This window comes from Carassius gibelio, chromosome B8, assembly GCF_023724105.1.
Source record: "Carassius gibelio isolate Cgi1373 ecotype wild population from Czech Republic chromosome B8, carGib1.2-hapl.c, whole genome shotgun sequence".
NCBI classification, from domain to species: domain Eukaryota; kingdom Metazoa; phylum Chordata; class Actinopteri; order Cypriniformes; family Cyprinidae; genus Carassius; species Carassius gibelio.
This window is the reverse complement of record NC_068403.1, coordinates 3384538-3412535: the sequence shown is the minus strand read 5'-3', so window position 1 is coordinate 3412535 and position 27998 is coordinate 3384538. Positions and strand designations below refer to the sequence as shown.

At 36.9% G+C, this 27998-nt stretch overlaps 3 protein-coding genes across 9 annotated transcripts; 1 reads left to right on the top strand and 2 right to left on the bottom strand.

The window, feature by feature from the left end:
* Positions 1-13: 13 nt before the first annotated feature.
* Positions 14-10012, bottom strand: LOC127963028 (cytoplasmic tRNA 2-thiolation protein 1-like). 4 transcript variants are annotated; one of them, XM_052562691.1, is made up of 3 exons: positions 9866-10012; positions 1836-2349; positions 14-966 (listed from the first exon to the last, which is right to left on the bottom strand). In XM_052562691.1, the coding sequence occupies exons 2-3, from the start codon at positions 2329-2331 to the stop codon at positions 431-433; spliced, it is 1032 nt and encodes a 343-aa protein (XP_052418651.1). In that variant the 5' UTR covers positions 2332-2349; positions 9866-10012; the 3' UTR covers positions 14-430. The 4 variants fall into 4 exon arrangements, with proteins under 4 accessions (XP_052418651.1, XP_052418650.1, XP_052418652.1 ...); XM_052562690.1 differs by lacking the exon at positions 9866-10012 and adding an exon at positions 5234-5361; XM_052562692.1 differs by lacking the exon at positions 9866-10012 and adding an exon at positions 3406-3543.
* On the bottom strand, positions 3807-5374 carry LOC127963026 (4-galactosyl-N-acetylglucosaminide 3-alpha-L-fucosyltransferase 9-like). 2 transcript variants are annotated; one of them, XM_052562684.1, is made up of 2 exons: positions 5234-5374; positions 3807-4960 (listed from the first exon to the last, which is right to left on the bottom strand). In XM_052562684.1, exon 2 carries the CDS (start codon positions 4953-4955, stop codon positions 3807-3809), a length of 1149 nt encoding a protein of 382 aa, XP_052418644.1. In that variant the 5' UTR covers positions 4956-4960; positions 5234-5374. The 2 variants fall into 2 exon arrangements, with proteins under 2 accessions (XP_052418644.1, XP_052418645.1); XM_052562685.1 differs by having other exon boundaries at positions 3807-4955; positions 5234-5332.
* LOC127963027 (4-galactosyl-N-acetylglucosaminide 3-alpha-L-fucosyltransferase 9-like) lies at positions 9245-23183 on the top strand. 3 transcript variants are annotated; one of them, XM_052562687.1, is made up of 4 exons: positions 9245-9297; positions 11091-11513; positions 11690-12380; positions 20966-23183. In XM_052562687.1, exons 3-4 carry the CDS (start codon positions 11710-11712, stop codon positions 21387-21389), a joined length of 1095 nt encoding a protein of 364 aa, XP_052418647.1. In that variant the 5' UTR covers positions 9245-9297; positions 11091-11513; positions 11690-11709; the 3' UTR covers positions 21390-23183. The 3 variants fall into 3 exon arrangements, with proteins under 3 accessions (XP_052418647.1, XP_052418648.1, XP_052418646.1); XM_052562688.1 differs by lacking the exon at positions 20966-23183 and having other exon boundaries at positions 11703-13892; XM_052562686.1 differs by lacking the exons at positions 9245-9297; positions 11091-11513; positions 11690-12380 and adding an exon at positions 19783-20031 and having other exon boundaries at positions 20270-23183.
* The last annotated feature ends 4815 nt before the right edge of the window (positions 23184-27998 follow it).

Genomic DNA, 27998 nt, shown 5'->3' with positions numbered 1-27998 from the left:
TACGAAAAAAGAATACAATAATGAATTTATTTTTTAATAAATGAGACATGAATTACAGTAATGATCCAAAAACAGGAAAACAGAATGGTGAAATGATGAGTAACTTTATTGTTATGAATATTGTTTAAATAAAAAAAAAAATCATAAAGATCATTTGTAAGTTTCTCCTGATAATTTAGAAAAAGTATGTGTCCGTCTTTAAAACAAGATCTGTGGTTTTTAATGGCAGTTTTCAAAGTCCCTTTTTCAGCATACACATGAACAAAAGACGTGAGATTCAGTTTCCTGTGGTTGATAAAACAAATGCAAGACTTTGAATAAAATAAACAAAATCATCTCACATTAAGAACATTCATCCCAAAGCATCTTAAAAACACAGGGGACACATAACTGAAATGTCCAGTTTTTACAATCTACTCCTGATTTTGTGTCAGAAGTCCACAGGCTTCAGTTTCTTCTCCTCCTGTTCGGTCAAAGGCTCCTGAGCCAGAATTTTGCCGTGCAGTCGGTGATGTTTCCCGATGCCCAGTTTGGGTAAACCTCGATTCAGGCCCTCCAGCAGAACACAGGACTTACACAGGGCCTGACTGGAGATGTAGCCGCAGCGTGAGCACGTTCCCTGCACCGGCATCTTCACCCCATCCTTCACGGAGAGCGTCTCGCCGGAGTGGATGACGTCTATGATGGAGCTGGGCCGGATGGACTCCAGGTCTTTGAGGAAGGCGCGAGCGTGTCCCCGGTAGGCGTTTGGCGAGTAGATGCACTCTGTGGAGAAGTAATCCAGCTTCTTGAAATAGGCGTAGAGGACGATCTCTTTCTCGTAGGCGTATTTGAGGGGCTTGCAGCGTGGGATGGCACCCTCTCCGTCGCTGGCCGTGCTGATGGAGGTGCAGCGGCAGAGACGAGCGATGTCTCCACGCAGGACATTCATCAGGACCGTCTCTGCAACGTCGTCTGCATTGTGCCCTGATCAATAAACAAAACAAACATCATTCTACTGATCAGCCTTGAAAACACACATTTAAATCTATATTTTGAAAACCTTACAGAAAGAAAGAATGGGAAAAATAGATAGAAATTATGTAATTGTTTTATACTGCATTTTTCCATGTATTTGTTTATTTATACATTTATTTACTTTTGCTTTTCTGTATGCAAGATGGAAATGAGGGAACTGGTCCTTTCTGCATCTTTGGTAGAAAAGTGTCTGATCTGGTTAGTTTCATTTATTTCTATATTTAATTTTAATTTCTGCAGGCTTGGTCCTCCATAAAAGAGAAGTGTTAACTCTACTGAACTTTTTCTTGCTTCGTGAGGATGACTTTTTGTTTCATTTCCAATTTGCCACTTTCATTTCTTTAGGAGTTCAGAGTATTTCAGAATAATTTAAGAGATGAAACAGGATAAAACCCATAAAATATAATTATAAATCCTTATAAATTAGTCTTAAGGTTTAGTAGGTGAATCCAAACTCAGTCATATTAAATATTGTTTTTGATTACAAAACAGTTCATTTATGCATTACCACAGGAAACACACATTTATAGTTATACAGTATTGCCTAGAAAAAAGTCATTTAAATAATCATAAACAAAAGGCAAAACAATAACATGACCATTCATCAAAACAATTAGTTTTTTTAAACCATCATAAGTAATGTTCTTTACATTATTTGCATAATTTGAAAGCGGGTCTTGAAAGAGGATCTTCAAGGAATCTAAATATATCTCTATTTCCAAACATACATGCAAATGTATGAACAATGTTTCAAATCTCACACACACACACATGCTTGATCAAGCTGGAAAAGGCAGTGTAAGACACCGATCACTTGCCTGTGCAGATCTTGTCCACTTTCAGCATCATGGCTCCTCGGTCCAGCGCCTGCCTGCGAAACACACCGCAGAAAGTGCAGTTATTCTTCAGTCCCACCTGCTTCACGATGGCGTCCATGGTCCAGCCGTACAGCTCTTCATAAGACACGATCTTCAGCGGCAGCTCATACTGCTGCTGGTTCCTCTTCACCGTCTCCAGCGAATCATCTCTGTAACCCGTGATGCCCTCATCCACCGACAGCAGCAGAAGATTCAGGCCGTAATCGTAGCGTTCGTTCAGGACCTTCATCACATGAGCCAGGACAGTAGAGTCCTTTCCGCCCGAGGCACCGATGGCCACGGTCTCTCCACGGTTAAAGAGTCTGGCAGATACGATGGTTTGATGGATCTCCTCCTCGAATGCCCAGAAGAAGCAGTCCTTACACAGAGAGTGTCCGGTCTTGGGCCGTTTGAGTACGGCACGTCTCTGGACACAGTTACTGCACTGGACCGGCATGATGACGCACACAGGACACTGCACAGCATTTCAGAGAAATGTCAGATATCGAAACACATCTTTAAATGGATCTAAATCTTTTGTGTCACAGACCCCCAAAATATTATCATCCTGCTGCAAATCATTCTAAAATCCTAATGTGGAAAGACACACACATGTCATTAATTTTTTCTACTCACTATAGTAATGATGTGGATTATTTATTTAAATCCACTTTCACCCTTTAATTATTTATGCATTTAGTTCACCTTAATTGTTACACAATTTTTCTCTATACTTTTTTTTGAGTTTGAAATCTAATGCATTAACCCTTTCAAGAACTTGGCATTATTTAAAGCAGGAATATTTCCATTTCATAACATATTTTTATTTATTTTTTTAGATTGAGGAAAAGTAATGGTTCTTACATAGTTATTTTGAATATTACTTTCGAATGCGTTCTCTGAAAGTAACATGTTAAAGAATAACAATCTATTAAAATATGCATGAAACTAAAGGCATTTTAATTTACAATGGGGTGGTAAATGTTTATTGATGTTAAACATCTTATGACAGAAATTAACATTTTTGGACAGAATTGTAAAAATGCATTTGTATGCACCTGGATCCTTGTGATTACAGGAAGAAATCAACTAAAAAAAATAAACTTGTGCTCACTTTTTTTTTATTTTTTATAATTTTTTATTGTTTGTTCGTTTATGGCTGGACAAACTAATAAATTCCCTGAAATAAATTCGACGTCTGAAAGGGTTAAAAGTTCACAGTATTTGAGAGATTCAGAGTATTTAAGTAACATTTTAGAGAGTAACACTTGAAAATCAGTACTTAAACTGTATGAAACTGATTTAACAAAAAATACAAACCTTTAAATTACGTGTGTCCCACCACGTTTAATAAATTTAAACGACTAAAACCGTAAGACGTGCTGAAAAAATAAAACAAATAAAACGCTAAAGCAGAGTTATAAATCAAATAGCTGATAAGTTTAAAAACGAATTAAAAATAATACTGCATTCCTGGTTTATAACAGATTAGAACATCTCTGCTGTAGAATTGAAAACACGTTTCACGTACGTGACGTCACAGACGCTGCGCACGTCATGAACGTCGGTCTTCCTGTTCGACTCGGAGTTCGGGCTCCCTCTTTTGTCCCGGCGACCAAAGCGTTTACATGTGAATTTTCATGTCGAAAGAAAAATTATTGTTGTTTGATTGTTGTACATTAAATGCAATGTAAACTAAGTGTTTAATACATTTACGAGTGCATAAAATAGTGTTGTTAACAAGCTAGACAGACACGTTAGTATTGTGGTCTGTGTCTTTGCAATAGTTGTATTTCTTCCTGATTATGATCCAAAAGTGGTTTAAAAGGGATGTGAAGATGAAAAGATACAAACACAAGTGATAAAAAAATATAAAAGTTATTATTAAAAACATTTGTAGATTTGAATCAAACTCCAAAACCTGAGGTAACATTAACTGAAGTACCACTCATAGAGATCATGAGCTTCTTTATATTCCCTGTTTCGTGCTACATAGTCACAAGCAGTGCAGATAGCCAGAATAAACTCTTGTGTCTGTAATATTAAATGAGGACTTGGAGTGAGATGTTTCCTCCAGTTAAAGTACTTGCGATATGCATCTTCATTCTTGTCCAGATGATGCAGATATTGGGCTAGTGACTTTGCGTCTGGGAAGTCATCGACATGAATGAAGGACTCGGCGGGAACAAAGTTCTCATAGTTTCTTCTCGGAGGACCCAACACCACAGGGACGGTCCCCGCAGCGAGCGGCCCGTTGATCTTCTCAGTGATGTAGTCTTTGTGGATGGAGTTTTCAAAGGCAAGGTAAAATTTACAGCTGGCCAGGGTTGGATAATAATCATTATAATTCAGGAACCTTGCATAGGCCCTTCCGAACAAAGTCACTTGTATGTATTTCCTGAATTCTCTATAAAAAACGTTCCTTGTGTCAACACCAGTTGAGGGATCATTGTTACTCACAATCCAACAAACCAGTTTGTCCTTTTTGGGAATCACAAACTCCTCATTAGGTTTCTTCCTGGTCATCAAGCGCATCCGTACAGGAATATCAGCATCATGTCTGTAGCTGAGAGTGAGATTGAACAGGTTTTCCAGACCTGGTATCTTTTTGGTGTTGGTTGGTGATTCTAGATGCAACCAAAGCCACCTTTGGAACGGAGGACGAGGAGATGGAGGAAGGTTGGAGAGATCCCATTGGATGTTTCTATGATAAACAATGACATTATCTGCATCGTTGTAGAGTGCTCTATCATCCGTCAGATGACAATTATCAATATTGTAAAACTTTTTACAGTCACTGAAATCAAACCTATAATTTTCAGGCCACACCCATAACAGAACTATAGGTTTCTCCTCTGCTTTTTCAGTCACAGAGTTGCTTTTGACAGAGTTGCTGCTTTTAGCAGAGTTGTTGCTATTTGTACATTTTTGTACTGAGTTTACTTTGGGTTTAGGAGGTGGCAGTGGACATTTTTGTAAAGGTTTGAGCATGGAAAACATGATGCTCATAGTGATGACACCTGCCAATGTCACAACTACACCCAGACGACACAGCGACGAGCCATTTGTGCTTGACTTCATCTGATCTTTAAAAAAAAATAAAAAAAATAAAATCGATAAAAGGGAAGTGATCAGACTTTTTCACCAATGAGCACTAAAACACTTGATATTAAAAGGTATTTTTAATGAAATACAAGTTAGACTACCACTATGTTTGGTCGTTGAGAAACACTATAAAGCACAGTGGAACGCTAATCGTTGTTTTATTTGCTACGTTTGACATCTGTCTCATTCAATTAGACAAGATTCACATTGTGTAACATGTCTAGAATGAATGTAGTATAAACTCAAGTCCTTACCGCTTTTAAGAGCTCTGGATTAAAAAAAAAAAAAGTTCTTTGTCGAATATGGTGGCAACGAGTTCAGCTCCAGAGGTTTAGGCAACACATGAGTCTGCTAAAAAAGACGGAAGTTTCTGAATAGAAAGTATCGTATCGGAAATAGCATACTCTGAGAAAAAAAAACGCATGAAGGCCAGCGCTTGCAATCCCCTGATAGAGCTGTGACACAGCGGTGTGGACGAGCTGCTCGATTCCAGTTCGTGCTTCTTCCGATCTTATCCGAACTCTATTTAAATCAGGGAAAAACGCAAAGATTAGATCATTCTGAGTCTTCTGTGCACACGAACCTCGAGCCCGCTAATCTACATCGACAATGGATGGCTGCAGGCAGACGTGATAAAGCATGTACGTACATGCTGACAAAAAAGCATGTACATACATAACCCCAAACTAGATTTATCAAAGTGGCTACCAGCATCATCAGATCACAAATGTTCAGTTTCAGTTCAACAGACCGGTTTAGATGTTAAAAATTGACTAAACTGAAACTAAAGTCCGACTAAGACTTCAGGCACGATGCTCTTGTAGTCATTTTCCTGGTCTTGTTTTCTTGTCTCTGTCTTGTTGATGGGCTGGAGAGATTAATTAATATGGCCTATTAATATAGACATTAAATCATACAGTAGTACGGAGGTCCTAAGAGACCATGGATTATTTCTTTCTTTCTTTTCTTTCTTTTCTTTCTTAATAATCAAGTGATCTCTACATAAATTGTGTTCTCGTGATCTTGACATAACCAAAGCTGTTTTCTAAGTTCAATTCAATTCAGTTCAATTCATGTTTATCTGAATAGCGCTTTTTACGATACAAACCATTGCAAAGTAACTTTACAGAAAATTCAGTTTCTACAATATTTATTAGTAGTTTATAAGTGGTGATCAGTTTATGTTCAAATTGCAGTAATTTTAAGGGGAAAAAAATTTATACAAGACATAGTCAACAAGACGATGAACACTATTAACAGCAATTATAATGTGATTGCATAGTAAGTATCAATATTTGTTATTTCTTTATGTACATAATTTATGTATATAATGCACATTTGATCAGATACAACTGCAGTTGCAAATTATGAGATGCATTATTCGAATGCTTGGCGAAAGAGATGTGTTTTTAATCTAGATTTAAACAGACACACAACTGAGCCAACAGGTGGCACTTTAGACCTGAATATAACCAGAGACTGCCCAAGACATGTTACTCGTAGTTTTGAAAGGGGACGCTCAATATGGCCCCTCACTTGCCCTCAATCGAAGGAAGCCCCGCCTTCTGAATGAAATGATGCCTTTAAGTCTGCGCATGCGCACTGGCTGATCTAGCCTTGTATAACACTATTTGAGCAAAAGTAATAACACTTATGACACAGTTGACAGCTTTCTTTGGTGATTTTTAAATATGACATTTTATCGTAAGCTTAGTGAACAGTTTTGGGGATTTTGATGTTTCCCAATTCAAAGAGATAGGAGTTGCACGTGAATGTTCGAGAGGCGTTTCAAAGAAGGCCACAGGTTGACATGACTCGTTTTAAAAGGACTTTGATATAACTGATGGGGTGTTGTATGCACTTTACTGTACGTGTTTGGGACAGAATATGGACCTTCTTCGTGATCGCTATAATTTGTGCATAATTTGTCACAGTTTCACCACTGCGTAGTGTTTCGTGTGACAAAACCAACTGCTGATTAAAACCATTGTTGACTTCACTCTGTTTGCACATATATATTTATTTATGCATCTTTTAAGTAGGCCTACATGATTATTAGTTAATAAGCGGAGATGTTGTGTATAGGACACACTTTAATAACGTATTTGTAATGTGCATCTTTTCCTTAGTTTTATTGTTAATAATTAAATGTTGGCTATATTTATAAGTCAAGTTTGCTTTATTGTCAATTCTTCCACATTTACAGTACATACATACAGAGAATTTAAACTGCGTTACTCTCAGACCCATGGTGCATACAGATAACACTTGACTGTAGAGCCTAAAAAATCTAGATCAAATATAAAATACAACTATACAAATAAGGAAATGACAAAACATAATAAAAATAAAGTTAAATAAAGCAGCGCAAGGCACATGGCAAGAAAAAAATATTGTAGTGCAAAAAAAGAAGCTTTTTTAGTCTGATTAAAGGGTTCAAAGAGCAGTTCTTTTGTTTAAACTGACTGAAGAGGTAGCTGAATGAGATAGTGAGCAGACCAATGCTGCACAAAGTGACTGGTGCACTGTACAGCAGTTGCGATGGCATCATCGGTTGAGTGGTTGGAACGATATGCAAACTGGAATGGATCCAGCGAGGGGGGGGCAGACTTGATATGGTGCATGACTAGCCGTTCAAAGCACAGTGGACAATGTCCTGGAGAAAGCACTCGTGCACTAGGTGTACAGCACAGAGCTCCAGTTTATGTGGCACAACTTCTCCATTTCTGATCATCAGTTTTTATGAGCGCCCTTCTGACAGACACTCGCATATTGATTCCTAAAAGAGAGACGTTCTGGCACGGTACCAGCATGCTTTTTTGCATATTCACAGTTAGCCCTAAAAGCTCTGAAGATGAGCGTGGAGCTTTTCGTTCTGCAGTGCACTCTCTGACTGGGCTAAGTATAGCCAACCATTGAGACAGTTCAGGATACCCAGAAATTTGCAGTGATGCGACAAGGTTTAGAGGGGAGAGACGTGTCGTTTCTCACTTTACAGTTTGCTGCGGCTGAAGGACAGAGATATGCAGCGACAGCTTCTTCCACAGGATGGGAGTTTAACATACCCCACTTGGTAAGTGCCTTTTCAGGTTGTGCACTCAATTGGAGAGCGGACCGTTCCACGACTTCGCCATCTCATTATGCACCCCGGGAAAAGGGGGGAATAGTCTTGTTGAAAGGCTTCTTACTTCTCGTAGAAGGTTGGCTGAAGAAAAAGATTCTGAATAGATGACGTACAAACGCTGCATTATATAGAGTGGGAGCCTTTCATATTTTCCGCACTTGAATGCTATTGGCCAGTTTCACTGGTGTGGTTCAATAAGGCTTCAGTAGAAAATTATGTCGTGATGATGAAAAAAAAACAACAACTCTGGTTATGTCGATTTTCATCCTCAGGGTTTAAAAGCTACGAGGCAGAGCAACAACTTACTGCGTGATGGAGCCTAGAAAATGTCCTTAAAATTCAAGATATCACATAGTTAAGAAATATCACATGAGAAGTAGTGTAATAACACACTAGTGCAAATGTGATACTCATCTTATACAACAGTTCGTTAAGAATTTTATATTGTGTTATTTTAGACATTATTTTGTCTGTTTTGCTCAATTTTGCTAACCAGAAGATAAACAAAAGAGAGCTATTCATCAATGAACCATTCATAAAGAACCATTTACTTCACTCCTGAATAAATAAGCCATTTGAACGAATCTAATGAATGTATAAATGACTCGATGACTAAATCATTAAGACATTTACCACCACCTACTTGCAGTTTTAGTTTATTATTTAGGGTATTATTTCATTAAATAATTTATTTCATATTTTCATAGTTATAATAATAAAATTAAGAAAATAAATTATTAAAGTTATAGTTCACCCAACCAAAAATTATAATTCTGTCATCATTTACTCACATGGTCCAAAAGAGTAGGCTATACAGTATGTAATACATTTTATCAAACAAAATATTTTTGTAATGCCTGTTTGATGCTTTACACCACAATGACTTTAAATTATCTTTTGGGAGTAATTTCTCCACATATGATCTGCAATTCGATTAATTAATCACCACATCATGTAATTAATAAGATAAAATGTAATCGCTCAACAGCCCTATGCGCAGCATTTAATTTTACAGTGTTGCGCATTTTAACCAATCACACGCAATTCTGTTGAGCTTAGGAATGCTTTGGCCAATCAGAGGCGTTCAGATGAGTCATCGCTGAAACTCATCAGTTTTGAGTGCGCGCGCGTTCTCTGACTGTATTCCGCAAGTTCTCTCATCATAAACAACAAAAGCGAAGATGCACGTACAATGTACGTAAGTAAGAGATTTTCACAGTGTATAGCCTACAGCCTCAGTGACTATAACGATAGTTTTTTTTAGAGAGTGCTTAAACTCGCAATAGATAAAAGTTATTGATAATGTCACTTTCTATATATGATGTATTCGCTGTTCGAATAATTTTGGAAAGGAAACGTTATACAGCCTTATTATTAATTTCTAACGTTTTTATTAAATTTGAATAATGTTAAATACAAATTAAGCCTCATTGAACATACTTTATTAGCCTACATGACACCTATGTCTCCCCTCTTTCTCCCTCCTCCACTCTGTATCACGACCACTTTTTTAAAGCATTTTTTTTTTAACTGTGGTGAGAACTAAACAGTGCTGAAACAGGGGTTTCATGACCCTTTAAGCAGTCAGACAAATGATAGTCTGCAGACATACAATACACAATGAGTAACGCAGGCAAGCAGGTAAAAGCAGGAAATATAACAGTTGCCTACATGAGAGTCAGATGAGAACACATGTGACCACACATGCAAAAGTGACCTCTGTAACAGCATACAACATCAATAAAGCAGTATAATGTTTTACCTTAAAATGTGTTATTTCAGGTCAGACATGTCTTTCTGTGTTCACTTGCATAAATCAGAGATTAATTAATTGACTCAATCGCTCACTTACTTTACTTATGTAATAATTTTAAATGAAAATTAGTTTGTAGGTAATCCTGGAGGAGGGCCACTGTCCTTCAGTATTTCGCTCCAACACTGAAGCTTTTTAGTGATCTTGAAGGCATTGATAAACTTGTTCAGGTGTGTTTGATTAGGGTTGGAGCCCGGGATGGACTGGGAGTGAAAAACAGCCCTGGATTTTCTCCCAAATAGCCCCAAATATTTGCTACTATTTCACAATATTATAGCAATTCTGTCGCATTTATAGCAAATAACGTTACAAAACCAATGGTGACCCTACCGACAAAAAAACAATATAAACCATCACAGGAATTCTTATGATTTCCACTACAAATACCACTACAAACCATCAACTTTTAACCATTAAAACCATTAAATAATGGTATCATGTAGTGTGTGTTTTTGGGACATATTACATTAGGATTTAATGGTTTTAACAAAAGCCACCAACATAAGGTGACCAATTAAACGTAGGGACCAACACGCACCATTACAGTTCCCATTAAAACCAATATAATTTCATTATAACAAGTAAAACCCTTACAAATTACCAGATGGTTTCTATTATTTATTTATTTTTCAATAGGGGATTGAAATAAATGTATTATTGTATAACTAAAATACCTGAAATCTATATCTATCTATCTATCTATCTATCTATCTATCTATCTATCTATCTATCTATCTATCTATCTATCTATCTATCTATCTATCTATCTATCTCTTTACTTGCGTTTTAGGAGGGCATGGGTGAGTCTTAACATTTATAAAGAGTATCTCTTTGGGTTTGAGACTTTAGTCTTTGCAACTTCACAGATCTTCTTTATGCACCAAGAGCTTGTAACACTCCAAAGAGAAATGAAAATCCCTTTAACAGGGAAACGCAGAGCATGCATGATTAATAATATGTGGCTTAATATTTACAGATACTATTACACAGATACTATTCAAATCACTATTATATTGTGATTTGATTTAAATTTAATGACCTGCTTTTTATTAATTCATTCAAAATTGGACAAAAAAAACTATGACAGGATTCTATGATTTGCGTTTTCCGCTTGCGGAAATCAAAGGACTGTACTGTTTTTTTTTTTGAATATATATTTATTTGTCTGTTGCAGACCACAACCATGAGTGTTGTTTACCCGTCAAAGGACATGAGATGATACTGCTCTGCATCAGTATTAATGCTCATCTGTAATATGTGCACAATCTCAGAACTGGTTAATGCACTTCCCGAAGCTGGCTCCACCTCTACATACTGTATGCATGAAACAATGTTCCTGTTGAATTTGATCCCTTTCTTTGTTTGGTGTTTTAACCGGCACACACGGATCAACTCCACCACCTGCTTAGCCCCTCAGCTACAGGTGATGTCATAGTGATATCATATACTGAATTGTGATTGGTTCGTGTCGTATCGCTTCCCAAGCGTTGGCACTACCTCCAGGTGTCACAAACCTGAAGACAACCCTTTTTTTTCTTTTGACTGAAACTGTAGGACACCAAATTACAGATTATTTCTCTCTCTCTCTTTTAATCAGGTGAGGGACTGAATTAAGTACTTTGTTTCAAAAAATACTTTTTTGAATATATATTTTATTACAAGATAATGATTAACTTTTACTTGTGTAGCTTTTGCTTCTCACAAACCTGATCCTAGTCTTATTGAAGAATGTCTTTAAATTCTTGTGTGTAAAAGTGAATAAACCGTCTTCAGTTATTCTCTCTAGGTCACGAATGGCAAACTCAAATGGACAATCGCTGTTGCGTCTGGGTGTAATAGTGACCCTGGCAGGAGTCATCTCTCTGGGGGTTGTGTTTTTCTGGTTCCCACCTTCAAAAAATTGTCCACCTCCAGTTTTCAGACCAGACCAGAATTTACAAATCAACTCTGTGACTGAAAAAGCAGAGGAGAAACCTATAGTTCTGTTATGGGTGTGGCCTGAAAATTATAGGTTTGATTTCAGTGACTGTAAAAAGTTTTACAATATTGATAATTGTCATCTGACGGATGATAGAGCTCTCTACAACGACGCAGATGATGTCATCGTTTATCATAGAAACATCCAATGGGATCTCTCCAACCTTCCTCCATCTCCTCGTCCTCCGTTCCAAAGGTGGCTTTGGTTGCATCTAGAATCACCAACCAACACCAAAAAGATACCAGGTCTGGAAAACCTGTTCAATCTCACTCTCAGCTACAGACATGATGCTGATATTCCTGTACGGATGCGCTTGATGACCAGGAAGAAACCTAATGAGGATTTTGTGATTCCCAAAAAGGACAAACTGGTTTGTTGGATTGTGAGTAACAATGATCCCTCAACTGGTGTTGACACAAGGAACGTTTTTTATAGAGAATTCAGCAAATACATAAAAGTGACTTTGTTCGGAAAGGCCTATGCAAGGTTCCTGGATTATAATGATTACTATCCAACCCTGGCCAGCTGTAAATTTTACCTTGCCTTTGAAAACTCCATCCACAAAGACTACATCACTGAGAAGATCAACGGGCCGCTCGCTGCGGGGACCGTCCCTGTGGTGTTGGGTCCTCCGAGAAGAAACTATGAGAACTTTGTTCCTGCCGAGTCCTTCATTCATGTCAATGACTTCCCAGACGCAAAGTCACTAGCCGAATATCTGCTTCATCTGGACAAGAATGAAGATGCATATCGCAAGTACTTTAACTGGAGGAAACATCTCACTCCAAGTCCTCATTTAATATTACAGACACAAGAGTTTATTCTGGCTATCTGCACTGCTTGTGACTATGTAGCACGAAACAGGGAATATAAAGAAGCTCATGATCTCTATGAGTGGTACTTCAGTTAATGTTACCTCAGGTTTTCTTACATTATCAGTTACTGACTACAATGTTTATGAAATAGATTGTATTTTATATGATATGTTACTTTTGATATGAGATTTTTATTGGAAGTTTTTTAATAAATCATTGCTGATGGATGACCTAGCAATTAAGTGAAGATGCTTGTACTTTAGTTTTATTTTATATTTAAGCTATAAAATGGCTCTTTTTGTAATTGCTTGTGTTTTTTTATTCGTTTGTAGAGTCTTCCTGATAAACTGAAACGGTAAAGAAATACATGTAAATAATAATGTGCTGCTTTATTATGTTAATGAACAAACTCATTTTGTCAGCACCAGCTAATAATAAATGCACAGGATTAATTAAATTTTACAGACCTTCAGGAGTGGCAGGTTCAGGAGTGTTAGATTTGGTTTTAACCATATCTCCACCCTCTAGACCAGTGGTTTTCAAACCAGTCCTGCAAGCACCCATAGCACTTCACATTTTGCATGTCTCCCTGACACACCTATTGTAGATCTAGGTCTACTAATGAGCTGATGAGTTAAAGCAGGCGTGATAGATGAGGGGTGCTGGGGGTTCTCACAGGATCAGTTTGAAAACCACATGCTGGCTTGGCTCTCTCGTTGGTCTGATTGCTTCTATTGTTCTCATTTGTAAGTCGCTTGGATGAGAGTGTCTGCTAAATCATTAGATGTAAATGTAGAGCTTTTTTAACTTTGATAATAATCAGAAATGTTTATTGTGCAGCGAACCAGCATAATAGAATGATCCCTGAAGGATCATGAGACACTGGAGAACTTGAGATCTGACAGCCAATATTACACATCACTTTATCACTTTTAGTATATAACCGCCAAATACTTTTAAATCTGTGAATCTCCACCGAAGTGCTACAAAATCAAACTCAGAAGGGAATGTGGCATTCACCTCCTCACTTCCTGGTATCTTAATGGTCTATTTTATCAACAAATGTCTTGAGTTAGGAGTCGTTCCTGAGTATCTGAAACATCTCTTGGTTCAACCCATACTTAAGAGCTGCTTTTGACACAGTAGACCATAATATTCTACTATCCAGTTTAGAACAGAGGTTCAGCCTTACAGTGGTTTCAGTCTTACCTGACAATTGGGAGTTTTTCTGTCAATATTGGTAAATTTCGGTCATCTTCTGTACCACTGACCTGTGGGATTCCCCAGGGCTCCATATTAGCTCCTATGTTATTTTCTCTATACATGCTCCCTCTTGCTACGATCTTTGAAAAGTATGGCCTAAATAATCATTGTTATGCAGACGACACACAGATATATTTTCCTCTTAAGCATAAAAATGGCGTAGAACAGACGGCTGCTTGCTTTTTGGATGTCAAATCATGGATGTCCGAATTTTTCAAGTTTGAATGAGAGTAAAACTCAATGAGTTTAATATGTTTACCCCCTCTGATATACATGGTACAGGAGATGTAAATATTGGTGTTCTGGCACTTTATGGTAAGCCATGTGTGAAAAACCTGGGCATGGTGTTGGATAGTGCCCTAAAACTTGATAGACCGGTCAATCAAGTTGTGAAGTCCAGCTTTTATCAGCTGCGAACCCTGGTAAAAATGAAGTCCTTTCATTTACAAATTTTGAAAGAATAATAAATGGTGTTAGTACCACAAGGCAATTGCAATATCATAATCTTCCATAAATTGCTGTTGCTAGAGTCCTGACAGGAGTTCGCAAACGGAAACATATAACTCCTGTCCTCCAGTCACTTCATTGGCTACCTGTGCAGTATAGGATACATTTTAAAGTACTGTTATTAGTTTTAAAGTCGTTAAATGGGTTAGCACCATCCTACCTTTCTGATTCATCGTTGATCCAATAAGAGCTCTTAGGTCTGTCAACTTGGGGCTCTTAGTGGCTCCTAGATCAAGCCTAGACTAGAGATTGAGCCTTTTCCATAGCATCACCAAGACTCTGGAACAGTTTGCTGACTGATATTGTTGATACTGATGAGTTAAAACCGTTTTTATTTGATCTGTCTGATACTATATGACGGGTAATGATGTTGTCCTGGTTTGATGTTGTGTTTATTTATCTGTGATTTTGTTGTCTTCACTTTGTACAGCACTTTGGTCAACGGTAGTTGTGTTTAATTGATTGATATAAATAAATTGAAATCTGTAAAAAAAAAAAAAGTGTAATTTTGTAGTAAATTTTGTAGTAAAATTTTGTAAAAACGCTACGGAATAAACTGTTAATAGGTTAACAATAAGTTGCCGTACTACATACAGGGAAAAACTGTCAAATAGTACAGTTTTTAGTAAAAAAATAACAAATAAATGTATAATTTATAGTCAAAAACTGTAAAGTGATATTCCCAGAATTCCCTGCATGACTCTCCACATTTGAGAGTATTTTGTTTAAATAATCATTATTTTTTTTAATAGTTTTTGTTGTCAGTTATGTACATTTGGGCTGTTCTGTTTTTAATTGAACGTTTATTACATTAAGTATCATGTGTGTTTTGTGTTTGCTTGAATTACTCTGTGCAGTGTGCACCTTCTAAATTTTAATATATGAAACGTTTGTCTATACAATTTTGTTAAATCCAAATTTTACTTATTAAAAGGAACACTTTCATGTTTGTGTGTGTGTTCTTAGATTCATATTCATTTTTTAAACATAGCTTAACAGTTTAAGAATAATCACATCAGCATAGATGAAAAACAATTAGTCCATGAATACAGGTTTATTTCAGCTGCTGCACTTAACAGCTAACAACAGACATAGTTTTAAAGCATTGCAAGCTACAGCACAACAAACTGAAATCAAAGAAATTATACAACTAGCTTAAGTGTGCGGAGTGTCTGCAATAATTCAGTCAGTGACGACTGAACAAAACGTGCCGACTAATAAAAACATTATGAGTTGTTACAAAATGATAAACAAATGTAGTTTAGGCACAGGTTTGTGCAATGCTGTAAATACATTTACCTTTTTTCAAAAATATTCCATTAAACCTGCTGAGATACAAGATACCCATATACAGTAAAATAAATGGTCACCTCAACCCCATTGGATTCAACGAAGAAAAGTGAAGTCAATTAGAAGCAGGCACTGCCTGGGGGTTGAGCGTACTGCGCAGACTCAAACTGAGCATGATGACGTAGATGTCACGTGAGCAACCTGTCTGACGATTGTTAGTCTTCTAATCGCTGTGCCAAGAGAAATCTGAATCACCCACCGAGTCTTGCAGAGACGGCAAGCGTGAAAAGGAGCAAATTTTGGTAAGTATTCTGATTAATTATCTCCCTTGACTTCATGCCTCCACTTCCCCCCGATAGTCTCATAGACAGTAAAAGATTGCCTGTGAGCTTCTCCTCCTGTCGGTAATTTCTCTACTGTGTGACAGAGAGTCGCAGGTTATGACGTAATCGTTAGCCTAGTTTCACAAAAACTGCTTCTACTGGGCCATAACGTAAGATACAAGGTAATGGAGCCTTTTATACATTTTCGTGTTACTTTAGAAATAAATCATGGACAAATGGAGTCTTTAAATGCCTCAGATGTAAAGTTATTAGTTGTCAAAGTGACGCCAAAATGAATGGGAGTCAATGGAATGCTAACAGCAGGTGGGGGTCCGCTAGCCAATGGCGGCGCCCAGGGGTGCTTCAATACAATATGAAACCCTGCCCCCCTGCTCCGAAGTCCCGATGTGAATCAAATGATTCATGAACCCGTGAATCCTCCCTCTCTCTCTTTCTCTCTCTCTATCGAGTTTGAGTTGCACCCTGAGCAGCTCCACTCCCTCCCTCACCTGTCCCAGGACACTTAGCAAATAAACCACGCCTGTTAATAACAACAGCACAATCAATTTCAGCAAAAAAAATTGTCTATTAACTTTGTATTAAGTCTTTCCCCAGCAGGCTCACTTTCTCCAGAATAGTACTAAAATGAGAAAATGGAAACACACACACACACAAAAAAAAAAAAAAACTCTTAACATTAGAAAATAGACACAGTAGGACATGCATACAAAATACTGAAGTGCTAAAGTTTGGTTAAACCATTTGTAGACATCTCTTGCATGACAGCACTTTAACACTTTGGCTAGATATTTGGGTAAATGAAAACACAATACTTACATTTCAATGTGAAGTCCCCCACAGAACTCTCACCTGCCTTGTTATTTGAATATAAACACCGTCGTCGTATGCACGCAAGTGATTCTGGGATATGGTAGGGTGCGAAGTGTCCATCAGATGTACACTTCATTTTCATGGGAACTGAAGGGCGCATTTGAAGTCGCTTTCGATATTCGTCAGCCTTAGTCGCGCCACAGTGACGCATTCACACTTCAAATGCGCCCTTCCAAGTGCACATTCTGACTGTGGGACAGCTTACGTCGTGACGCTGTGAAGCAATCACACTCGTCAGCCGCACTTCGGAGTCCACGCACTTCACTTTGGGACTGTCACGCTGTCAGTCTCTGTTTTCCTGGGTGTTCCCTAGTGAGTTCACTTCTCCTTAGGCACTTCACCATAGGCACTTTAATTCCTCTAGTCTGGTTCTGTCTTCACAGTAATTGCACTCCAATTAAATCACACAGGTGCTGACAATCCTTTGTCATTAGTCTCCCTATGTATAGCTGTCTTTCTCTGTCATCTGTATGGAGTCCTTACCCTATGTGCTTATGTTCTCATCTCCCGAGACTTCCCCTTACCTTCTTGTTCCTCCGAGTTTCCTATCCGTTTCATCTGGTTCCCTTTTTGTTTTGTTTTGTTTGTCTCTCAAGACAGTTTATTTTGTATTTACCTTTTTGTTACAATAAACCATACTTGCATTTGGATCCTACCCTCTTCTTGTGTTTCTCCTAAACCCAATCGTCACAGGGACACTCTTCGTCGCGCTGCTGTGACGCATTCGCACTTCAAATGCGCACTTCGGAGTCCACGCACTTCACTTTGGGACACAGCTGAAGTCCCAATCTGAATCAAATGATTCGCAAACCCGCTCCGAAGTCCCGATCTGAATCAAATGATTCACAAACCCGCTCCGAAGTCCCCATCTGAATCAAATGATTCGCAAACCTGCTCCGAAGTCCCGATCTGAATCAAATCATTCGCAAACCCGCTCCGAAGTCCCGATCTGAATTAAATGATTCGCGAACCCGCTCCGAAGTCCCTATCTGAATCAAATGATTCGAAAACCCGCTCCGAAGTCCCGATCTGAATCAAATGATTCGCAAACCCGGCAATCGGGAATACCGGGAACAATCCTGAACGGCCGGTCCATTTCAGGCCGAATCGGCCGGTGGTCAAATTCTTTATTATTATTTTTAATTATTATTATTTATTTTATATGCTGCTCAGCGGCAGCAGAAGGCAGCTGTGTGTCTGTCTGTGTGTGTGTGTTTCAGACTGGGCCAAACCAATACAGGTATAAAATGTACACAAGGCACATCATCATTGCTGTAATCGTTTTGTAAGAAAGACTGTTCTCTATATTAATTGTTTTCGAGATGCATTGATATGTTCATAAACTTCGTTTAATGTTAACCATCAAATCCGAGCACATGGTTAGCATAAATGTGCCGTGATTAGCTTGCACGCTGGTTATTAGGACATAAAGCAAAACGTATGTACTGTTGTATGCGTTTCATGTTATACTTCATTCATTATACATGTTTGTTATTCCTTATTCCTTCTGTTATGAGTTTATTTCATGCTTATTCACTGATTCTAGTGTATGTATGATGCCCTGAGAAGACTATGTAGTCGAGTGGACCTATTTACATACCTGGCCTTGTGTCATAAATTGTGATTTGTGGTTACAGTAACAGCATCTAGGTCAATACTGTGTTGATACTATGCATTTGTGATTGTACTGTTGAAAAGTGTGAGACTATGCACTTGTGCAATTCACATAATTTGTATTGATTCATGATAAAGCATAAGTGAAGAAACATCGCTTTAATGCTCATTCATTTAATATCATCCTTTACAGGAGTATTACACGAACCCACTCCTAATTCCCGATGTGAATCAATTGATTCGCGAACCCGCTCCGAAGTCCCAATGTGAATCAATTGAATCGCGAATCCGCTCCGAAGTCCCGATGTGAATCAAATGATTCGCGAACCCACTCTGAAGTCCAGATGTGAATCAAATGATTCGCGAACCCGCTCCGAAGTCCCGATGTGAATCAAATGATTCACTAACCTGCTCGTCCTGATGTGAATCAAATGATTCACGAACCCGTTCCGAAGCATAGACATTAAAAGAAATGGACACAGCAACCCCATTGGGTTCAACGAAGACAAGAGAAGTCAATTAGAAGCACACACTTCCTGGGGGTCGAGTGTACTGCACAGGCTCAAACTGAGCTTGATGATATAGATGTCACGTGAGCAACCTGTCTGACAATTGTCTTCTAATCGCTGTGCCAGGAGAAATCTGAATCACCCACCGAATCTTGCAGACGTTGTTGAATAATTTTATCCCGTTGCTTTTATGGACTCTCTATGGGCTTCTCCCTTGACTTTATGCCTCCCCGATTGCCTGATAGACAGTAAAAGATTGCCTGCAAGCTTCTCCTGTCCATACGGTAATTTCTCTACTGTTCGACAGAGAGTCGCAGGTTATGAGGCAATCGTTAGCCTATTTTTTACAAAAACTGCTTCTACAGTAACATAACATAAGATACAAGGTAATGGGGCCTTATATACATTTTTGTGTTTCTTTAGAAATAATTAATGGACAAATTGAGTCTTTAGACGCCTCAGATGTAAAGTTTTTCGCTGTAAAAGTGATGCCAAAATGAATGGGAGTCACTGGAATGCTAGCAGCAGGTGGGGGTCCTCTAGCCAAAGGCGGAGCCCAGGGGTGCTTCAATACAATAAGAAACCCGGCCCCCCTGGTTCCACACGTATGTCCGGGAAACTCTTGAATATTCATGTATGCACTGCCCACAGAAACTTTTAATCTCATAACACTAGCACACACAGATCAACTCCACCTACTTAGAAATTGCACCTTAAAGTCTTTCCTTAGCCCCTAAGCTATAGGTGTGATGTATGTATACTGACTAGTCATTGGTTTGTGTCTCAGCATCGGCACTGTCTTCAGGTGTCACAAACCTCAAGACAACTCAATTTATACTTTTACTTCTTCTTTTGAAGGAACTCTCTTCGGCGTTTGTCAGTATAAAGGACACCAAATTACAGATTTTTTTTCTCTTTTAATCAGGTGAGGAACTGAATTAAGTACTTTGTTTCAAAAAATACCATTTGAATATATTTTTGTTAGACTAAAATGGTCAAAGTTTCAACTTTATATTTTATTACAAGATAATGATTAACTTTTACTTGTGTAGCTTTTGCTTCTCACAAACCTGTGAACTGATCCTACAGAAGTTTTATTGAAGAGTTTTGTGAAATTCTTGTTTGTAAAAGTGAAAAAAACTTTCTTAAATTATTCTTTTCAGGTCACGAATGGCAAACACAAATGGACAATCGCTGTTTCGTCTGGGTATCATAATGTCTTTGGCAGGAATCATCTCTCTTGGCGTTATGTTTTTCTGGTTCCCACCTTCAAAAAACTGTCCACCTCCAGTTTTTAGACCAAATCAAAAATCACAAATCAACTCTGCCAAGAGCAACAACTCTGTGACTGAAAAAGCAGAGGAGAAACCTATAGTTCTGTTATGGGTGTGGCCTGAAAATTATAGGTTTGATTTCAGTGACTGCAAAAAGTTTTACAATATTGATAATTGTCATCTGACGGATGATAGAGCTCTCTACAATGATGCAGATGATGTCATAATTTTTCATAAAGCCATCAGCTGGGATCTGTCCAACCTTCCTCCATCTCCTCGTCCTCCGTTCCAAAGGTGGCTTTGGTTGCATGTGGAATCACCAACCAACACCAAAAAGATACCAGGTCTGGAAAACCTGTTCAATCTCACTCTCAGCTACAGACATGATGCTGATATTCCTGTACGGTTGCGCTTGATGAACAATAAAAAGCCTAATGAGGATTTTGTGATTCCCAAAAAGGACAAACTGGTTTGTTGGATTGTGAGTAACAACAGTCCCTCAACTGGTGTCGACACAAGGAATGTTTTTTATAGAGAATTCAGCAAATATATACAAGTGACTTTGTTCGGAAGGGCCTATGCAAGGTTCCTGGATTATAATGATTACTATCCAACAATGGCCAGCTGTAAATTTTACCTTGCCTTTGAAAACTCCATCCACAAGGACTACATCACTGAGAAGATCAACGGGCCGCTCGCTGCGGGGACCGTCCCTGTGGTGTTGGGTCCTCCGAGAAGAAACTATGAGAACTTTGTTCCTGCCGAGTCCTTCATTCATGTCAATGACTTCCCAGATGCAAAGTCACTAGCCGAATATCTGCATCATCTGGACAAGAATGAAGATGCATATCGCAAGTACTTTAACTGGAGGAAACATCTCACTCCAAGTCCTCATTTAATACAACAGACACAGGAGTTTATTCTTCCTATCTGCACTGCTTGTGACTATGTAGCGAGATATAAGCATTATAAAGAAGCTCATGATCTCTATGAGTGGTACTTCAATTAAACTTACCTCAGGTTTTCTTACATTATCAGTCACTGACTACAATGTTTATGAAATAGATTGTTTTATATGATCTGTTACTTTTGATATGAGATTTTTATTGGAAGTTTTTTAATAAATCATTGCTTATGGATGACCTAATTAAGTGAAGATGCTTGTACTTTTGTTTTAATTTGTATTCCAGCTCCAAGCTAACTCTTTTCGTAATTGCTTGTGTTTTTTTATTAATTTGTAGAGATCTCCTGATAAAGTGAAATGGTGAAGAATTACATGTAAATACAATATTTATGTGCTGCTTTATTAATAGCACCAGCTAATAATAAATGCACATAATTCATTAATTTTGACAGAACTTTGGCAGATTCAGGTGTGTTAGATTTAGTTTGAACTAGATTTTCTCCCTCTAGACATGCTGGATTATCACTGTCAAGTAACCCGCAGACCTTGATTAACTAGTTTAGGAGTGTGCTTAAATGTTTCCTTTTTTCATTTTGAGAGTTGTCTCTCATAATATCCAGAAAATCAGGCTTTATGTCACTCAAGAGCAGGTGATTTTCATCAGCTATTGAAGCTGTAAAGCTGTGAGCATATAGCTGTGAAGCAACGTTTGACTATGAGTGAGAGAGCTGAAAGTATGCTGTCAGCACATTTGCTCACTCTTACGGACTATTTCTTTTTCATACAAATAGTTACACTTATCAGAAATACTTTTATACTTGCATTTTTCCAAAAAGGCCTGCAGTCTTTCTCTTAAGTGTTGAAGATTAATTTGGTGTTTGGAATGTAGAGTTCAGTGCAAACAAATTCAAATAAACTTTTATAAATAAAGCAAATGTTTGCTGAGTGCAATGTTTAGTTGACATTCGAGCTAATTATTTTGTTGTTATGCAACTGAGACATTCACGTGTTTCTTGTCACGTCTCAGGTTTCCATGTGTGTGTCAGTGTCTTCATGAAGGATGATAGTTGAGCTCAAGCTCATTTAATAATAATATTAAATAGACAACAAAATGTTGGAAGGGTAAACATATTTAAGTTGAACTCATTTTATTGCTAGGGCTTAGTTGAGATGACATATAAAGTCTACACAAATATATATCAAAAAAATTACATGAAGGGTTATTTTCAATTCCAGTCAAAAGTGACTAAGTGAATTAAAACAAATCAATATTGAGATAATTCACAAATGCACAATCATTGAATAAGTGCTACACACTGTGTCTGAGGGAAATTAACTGTTCATGTTAAGGGAACGTGGTCTTTCATTTTTTCAAATCCATAAAACACTTAATGTCAAAAGCTGTGTTATTATAATTAATTTTAGGTTTAATTTTGGCATGTTGTATGACATTTTTGTGCTTCTGCTTAGTGAAAAGATAGCATGAAGAGATTATGTGGTCTTTCTTTATAAGCCATGTTGCTTAATACGACTTACCATAATCTTTGAAACATGTAGCCTAATGTAAAGTTAACGTGGGCGTATTAAATGAGTTTTAGCATGTGCAAACTTTTGCAGCTGTCCCATGAAGTTAAAAGACAACATTAAATGTGGCTAACAATCACAAACCAGCCACATTACAAACGGTGTTTCTGCTCTCGTTTATTCCAAATGGAAATGAACAACTGAAGGCTTTTATCAAAGCAGGGTTTAATGTCAGTACATACATTGCATTTCTATTTATATTCTGTATATACTCTGCTCAATACTGTACATAGCAACTCCACTGTATATTCTGTAAATCATAGCTTCACTTACTCTGCACATAATGACAATAAAGTTGAATCTAATCTAATCTAATCTTAGTAAGTTCTCTAGGAACCAGTTCGTATTTATCAACAACAACAAAAATGGTTGCAACTTCTGATTTATCACAATTTCAACTAAGTGATATTGTTACATTACACATAATTTTTTTTTTAGATAAATTGTGCTTTTCTTTCTCTATCACGGTGTGGCCATAGGTTTTTGTCAGCATTGCAAGTTTTCAGATGCAACCAGGTCAGTTTGAGTTTTTAAAGGAGTGGTTTTTAACGTTAGTTGGTGTGTAATGTTGCTGTTTGAACATAAACAATAGCTTTAAATACACAAAGCTAAAAGTTAAATACAAACAGAGATATTGTTCAACCAATAAAAACATTTTAGTTTAATGGAGAATAAAACTAGTTCAGTAAAAGTTGAGCCAACTAAAAAAAATAAAAAAAAATAAAAACAATTCAGGTAAGTGAGAAATTGACTGAACATAAAAATTCTGTGGAACTGTTTGCTAAATAATTAGTTGAAACAGCAAAACAGCTAGAGTAAGGGTAAATAATGATACATGCCGTTCTCAAAAAGTATGCAAGGAAGTAAAGTTCTGTTTGTTCTAAAGTTAATATTTTTGAACAATGGTGGGCTTGGCCTTTCTTGGGTATGAGACTAGTTTTTCAGGTTTATTGGTTTCACATGGTACACTCACATGGGTTTGTCTTGCTGTTACTCATCACATTATACATGATTGCACAATCCACTTTGTCATAAAAAAAGAATTGTAGTCTACAGCACAGTAAGATTCAAATGGTTTTAAAAAGGCATATTTTTCTTCCGAAAACAAAACAAAAAAGTAAATAAACTAATAAAAATGAACAAAGCTATGTACATTTGCGCACATACAAATTTGTTAGGGAAACAACATTGTATGAAATAAGACTTATTTTTCTATACATTTATTTTATTACACATGCATTTTTAAGTATAAAAACACTGCTTATCATGATGTCTGTTGATTTCTCATTATTGTGTATTTCCACTAGTGTTTTGTGCACAAGATCTTTGTGGGTGGTGCGACTGTCCCATGAGTTCATTTTCATTCACAGCAGCAAGCATATTATAGTTTTGAATTTTTATATTCGTTTTTACTTTAATGTTGTTTTCAAATTATCTATAATTTCTGTTTAGTTTTAGTTAGTTTCATTAATGGTTTTGTTTTAGTTTAGTTTTTATTTTGTGAACACATTTCTATTTATTTTTTTATATATTTTAGTTACAGTTTTAGTGATTCCACACTGAACAAAATTATAAACTTTTAGAAGTGTTTATAGTGTTTTAGTACACTCTAGTTTAGCAGAGTTAATGGAACACTTCCAGTTTAGACCAAAGCAAGACATTAGTGCGAGCAAAGTTGAATGTTTGCACAATTCAAAGCCAACTCTTGTGTATTTTAACCAAGGTTTTCAGAGTAAGGCTACTAGAAAGCTACGGGCAATTGAGTTTGAATTCTGTAGGACAAAGACAGTGCTGGATTTGAGAAAACCTGTTGTAATCGTCATTAAACTTTCAATGCGTTCATTTGTTTGATCTTTTGCACAGACAAGCCACGTGCAAACTACTGTATGTCCCGTCTCTCCCTCTTTCTCTCTCTGTCTCTCTCTCTCTCTCTCTCTCTCTATGAACGTACACAATAAGAAGAAACAATCTAAAATGCTTTGATGTGATCTACATTTTTTGAGGGGTGGCAACATATGGCAGACGTATATATACTGAATTTAGTCACAGTTATCACAGTTTGATGATAAATATATGTGCACACTACAAAAGGGCACAGGCTATCATTTACAAACTTAATCTCATGCAATCAATGTCTTGCATTTGAAACAGTTCATATAAGGAATAAGTGACCATACCCAACCCATTCTCACTCCAAAGGCGTCAAAAACCGAAGCATGGTCAAGCGCCCCTAGCGTCACTTTTATGACGCCAAATGTGCCTCTCGGCGTCGACTATCGAAGCACTACGACCTTCATTGCTTTCAGTGGGAAACTTTTGGCGTCAGAATTCGACACGAGGACATGAGATGTTTATCGCTATGAAATCACGTTCAAGAAGTCTCATTCAGCACACATCGCGCGATACTTGCTATCAGTTCCACAGTTTGGGTGAGTAGTCGTATATACGCTCTTTTAATGCCTTTTATCAAATGTATTCTGTCTTCTTTATTAATCAGATTAGTGCCATATGTTTAATCGCTGTATTATATCGGTCATCCGCGGCTGTCTTTGAGTTTCATTGCGTTTAAATAAATGAACACAGCTGCTAATTAGTGTGATTAAACTCTATCTGTCACGTGACGTGCCATAGACCTTCGATCCGTTTTATATTATTATTAATTTCAGGATCAATGATGTAAGTTGTATTTGTAGTAAAATCATGGTAATCACGACACAATAGTAATAAATGAAATGTGAAGTTAAAACACAGTAAATGGGACATTAGTAACTGTAACTGTAGTTTTACTATGATATATTAATAATCAATACAACAATACAATAATCACCAAACCAGCTATGTTTGTATCACTGTAATGTTAGTGTTTTTATGTGCTTTTATATGACAGATATCACAGTAATCATGTGTTCTGTACCATGCTTTTAATACCTTTTAATGTGAATCCCAAAAAAAAAAAAATCAAATTAAAAATAAATAATAAAACATGTATTTTTCCATCTTGCAGTTCATTCATATCAGTTTATATATATATATATATATATATATATATATATATATATATATATATATATATATATAAATATTTTGCTCACAGATCATTATTAACATTCTGTATATAATTCAATTTTATTTTCTCTCCCCTTTTTTATTATTTATATTTTTAGCTGAAAAGACGTAAAGGCAGTCAGCCCAGTGGTGTTTCTGGAGAGGGATTCCTTCAGAAATGGAGAAGACAGAAAGCTGCGGAGGCAGATATTTGCAGCAGTAAGTCTGTGATAGTTTGTCTCTTTTATCAAAAATTCCTGCTGTTATAATTTGTACAGCATTTGTTGTTTCTTAAACTGTTGCACTGTCCAAATACCCACACTTGCCATCTTTTCACTTGACCACTTGATTACTTATTTGAAGTCTTTCCTGTATTTGGCCTAGTGTTCGAGTGAGCATGATGACCATGAGTGTGTGTCGAACTTTTCATGACCTGATGACTGTGTTTCCCAATCCTGATCCTGGAGAACCCCAGCACTGCACGGTTTTGGCGTCTCTCTTATCTGCCTTGGAGTCTTCACTGATGAGCTGATGAGTTGAATCAGGTGTGTTTGATCAGGGAGACATCTCAAATGTGCAGTGTTGGGGTTCTCCAGGACCAGGATTGGGAGCCACTGCCTTATGGGACACTTATGTGTTTAAAGAGATTTTTAATATCTAATTATCAATATTTCACATACTGTACTAAACACATCACAGTCTTAATAATCCAGTTTAACACTTGTACGATATTGTACAAGCCCCAGGACGGTCTCATCTGACACTATCAAAAGAATTCATATGACTATAGCTTGTTATTAATTACTTGCTTTCAATAATGGATTCATTTAACATTTAATTTTACAGCATCTTTACAGAGGCTGCTTTTATGGTCTAAACAAAACACAGTGTAATGTATAAGTTGAATGTAATGTAATATTTCTGTTTTACAGGATTATTTGAGGATAACACTGCAGTTCTCCATCATGCACAAGGACTCACCTCGTTAACTCTTTATCCCCCACACACACAGATATGGTCCCTGGATCAGTGATTAGACTTTGCAGTGGTTTGATTTTTGCAGAAGATATAACTTTGTTTTATTTATAAGCTCATAATGAATACATTACAGAACCAGTGATGAAAACAATAGTTAAAAATAGTATTTTTCGTATTGATAAAGCATTTTGTTCTCTTTTTCAAGCTTCATACAGTGAACTTTTTAGACTTTAATTAAGAGTTTTAGTAAAGGAGATATTCATACACAGTCATCCCCTAGCTCCAGTCATGAAGTGAAATCATGATGTTATGTCAAAGCTAGCTGGTGTTTGTTTTCCTGAACACTTTCTCTGTCTTCCATTTTTCAGACAATCAGTGTTTATTTGATGCTGTGCTGATTGAGTTTTATAGATGATATTGCACACTTGACATGCATGTCTTCATGGATTTTTTTTGTGAGTTTGAAACATTTACATTGTGTTGTATAACATTTTGGTCAATTTAATTTTTTTAATAAAATTGATCTTTTTCCAGTGTTCTCTGAAAGACATACTGTATTTACTGTTTTGTTTTTTAATAAAAGCATTTTCATTTGCATACTGAAAATAGTTAATGTTTACAACATAACTGCCTTTTTATTCTTTATGGTGGCAAAAACGAGCTTGGTGACAGAGGATGCAGTGTAGTAATTTGGGCATGTTGTCTTTAAATGAGTTTGACATATCAATAAATAATGGAAGATCCTTACAAAAATATGCATGTTTATTATGCTTTATGTATTTATTTGTTCATTCATTCATTCATTCATTTATAATTTCTGTTTTTATTCCTAGGGTTCAAATGGTAGAGAATGGTAAATCACAGAAACACAAATGTGAACAATTTTAACTTTAAAACACAATGTAATATACAATGTAAATTTTAGAAGCACGTCATTTGATTAGTAAATATATTTGTCTTTGGTCAAAAAAAAAATATACAAATCTTAAAAATGTGTCTTATATTTAATGAGAGGAATCTATCTGTTGGATACAACTGCGACTGCTGGGCATGTGCACATCAATATTGCCCAATTTTTGTCAAGCTGAACAACGGAGGAAGGTGAAG

Bases quoted from the DNA above. Each gene is read 5' to 3' on its own strand.
- LOC127963028 (XM_052562691.1), bottom strand. From the start codon at position 2,331: ATGCCGGTCCAGTGCAGTAACTGTGTCCAGAGACGTGCCGTACTCAAA. The intron at 967-1,835 runs GCAAGTGATCGG...TTTATTGATCAG, and splicing joins AGTGGACAAGATCTGCACAG to GGCACAATGCAGACGACGTT.
- LOC127963026 (XM_052562684.1), bottom strand. From the start codon at position 4,955: ATGAAGTCAAGCACAAATGGCTCGTCGCTGTGTCGTCTGGGTGTAGTT.
- LOC127963027 (XM_052562686.1), top strand. From the start codon at position 20,277: ATGGCAAACACAAATGGACAATCGCTGTTTCGTCTGGGTATCATAATG.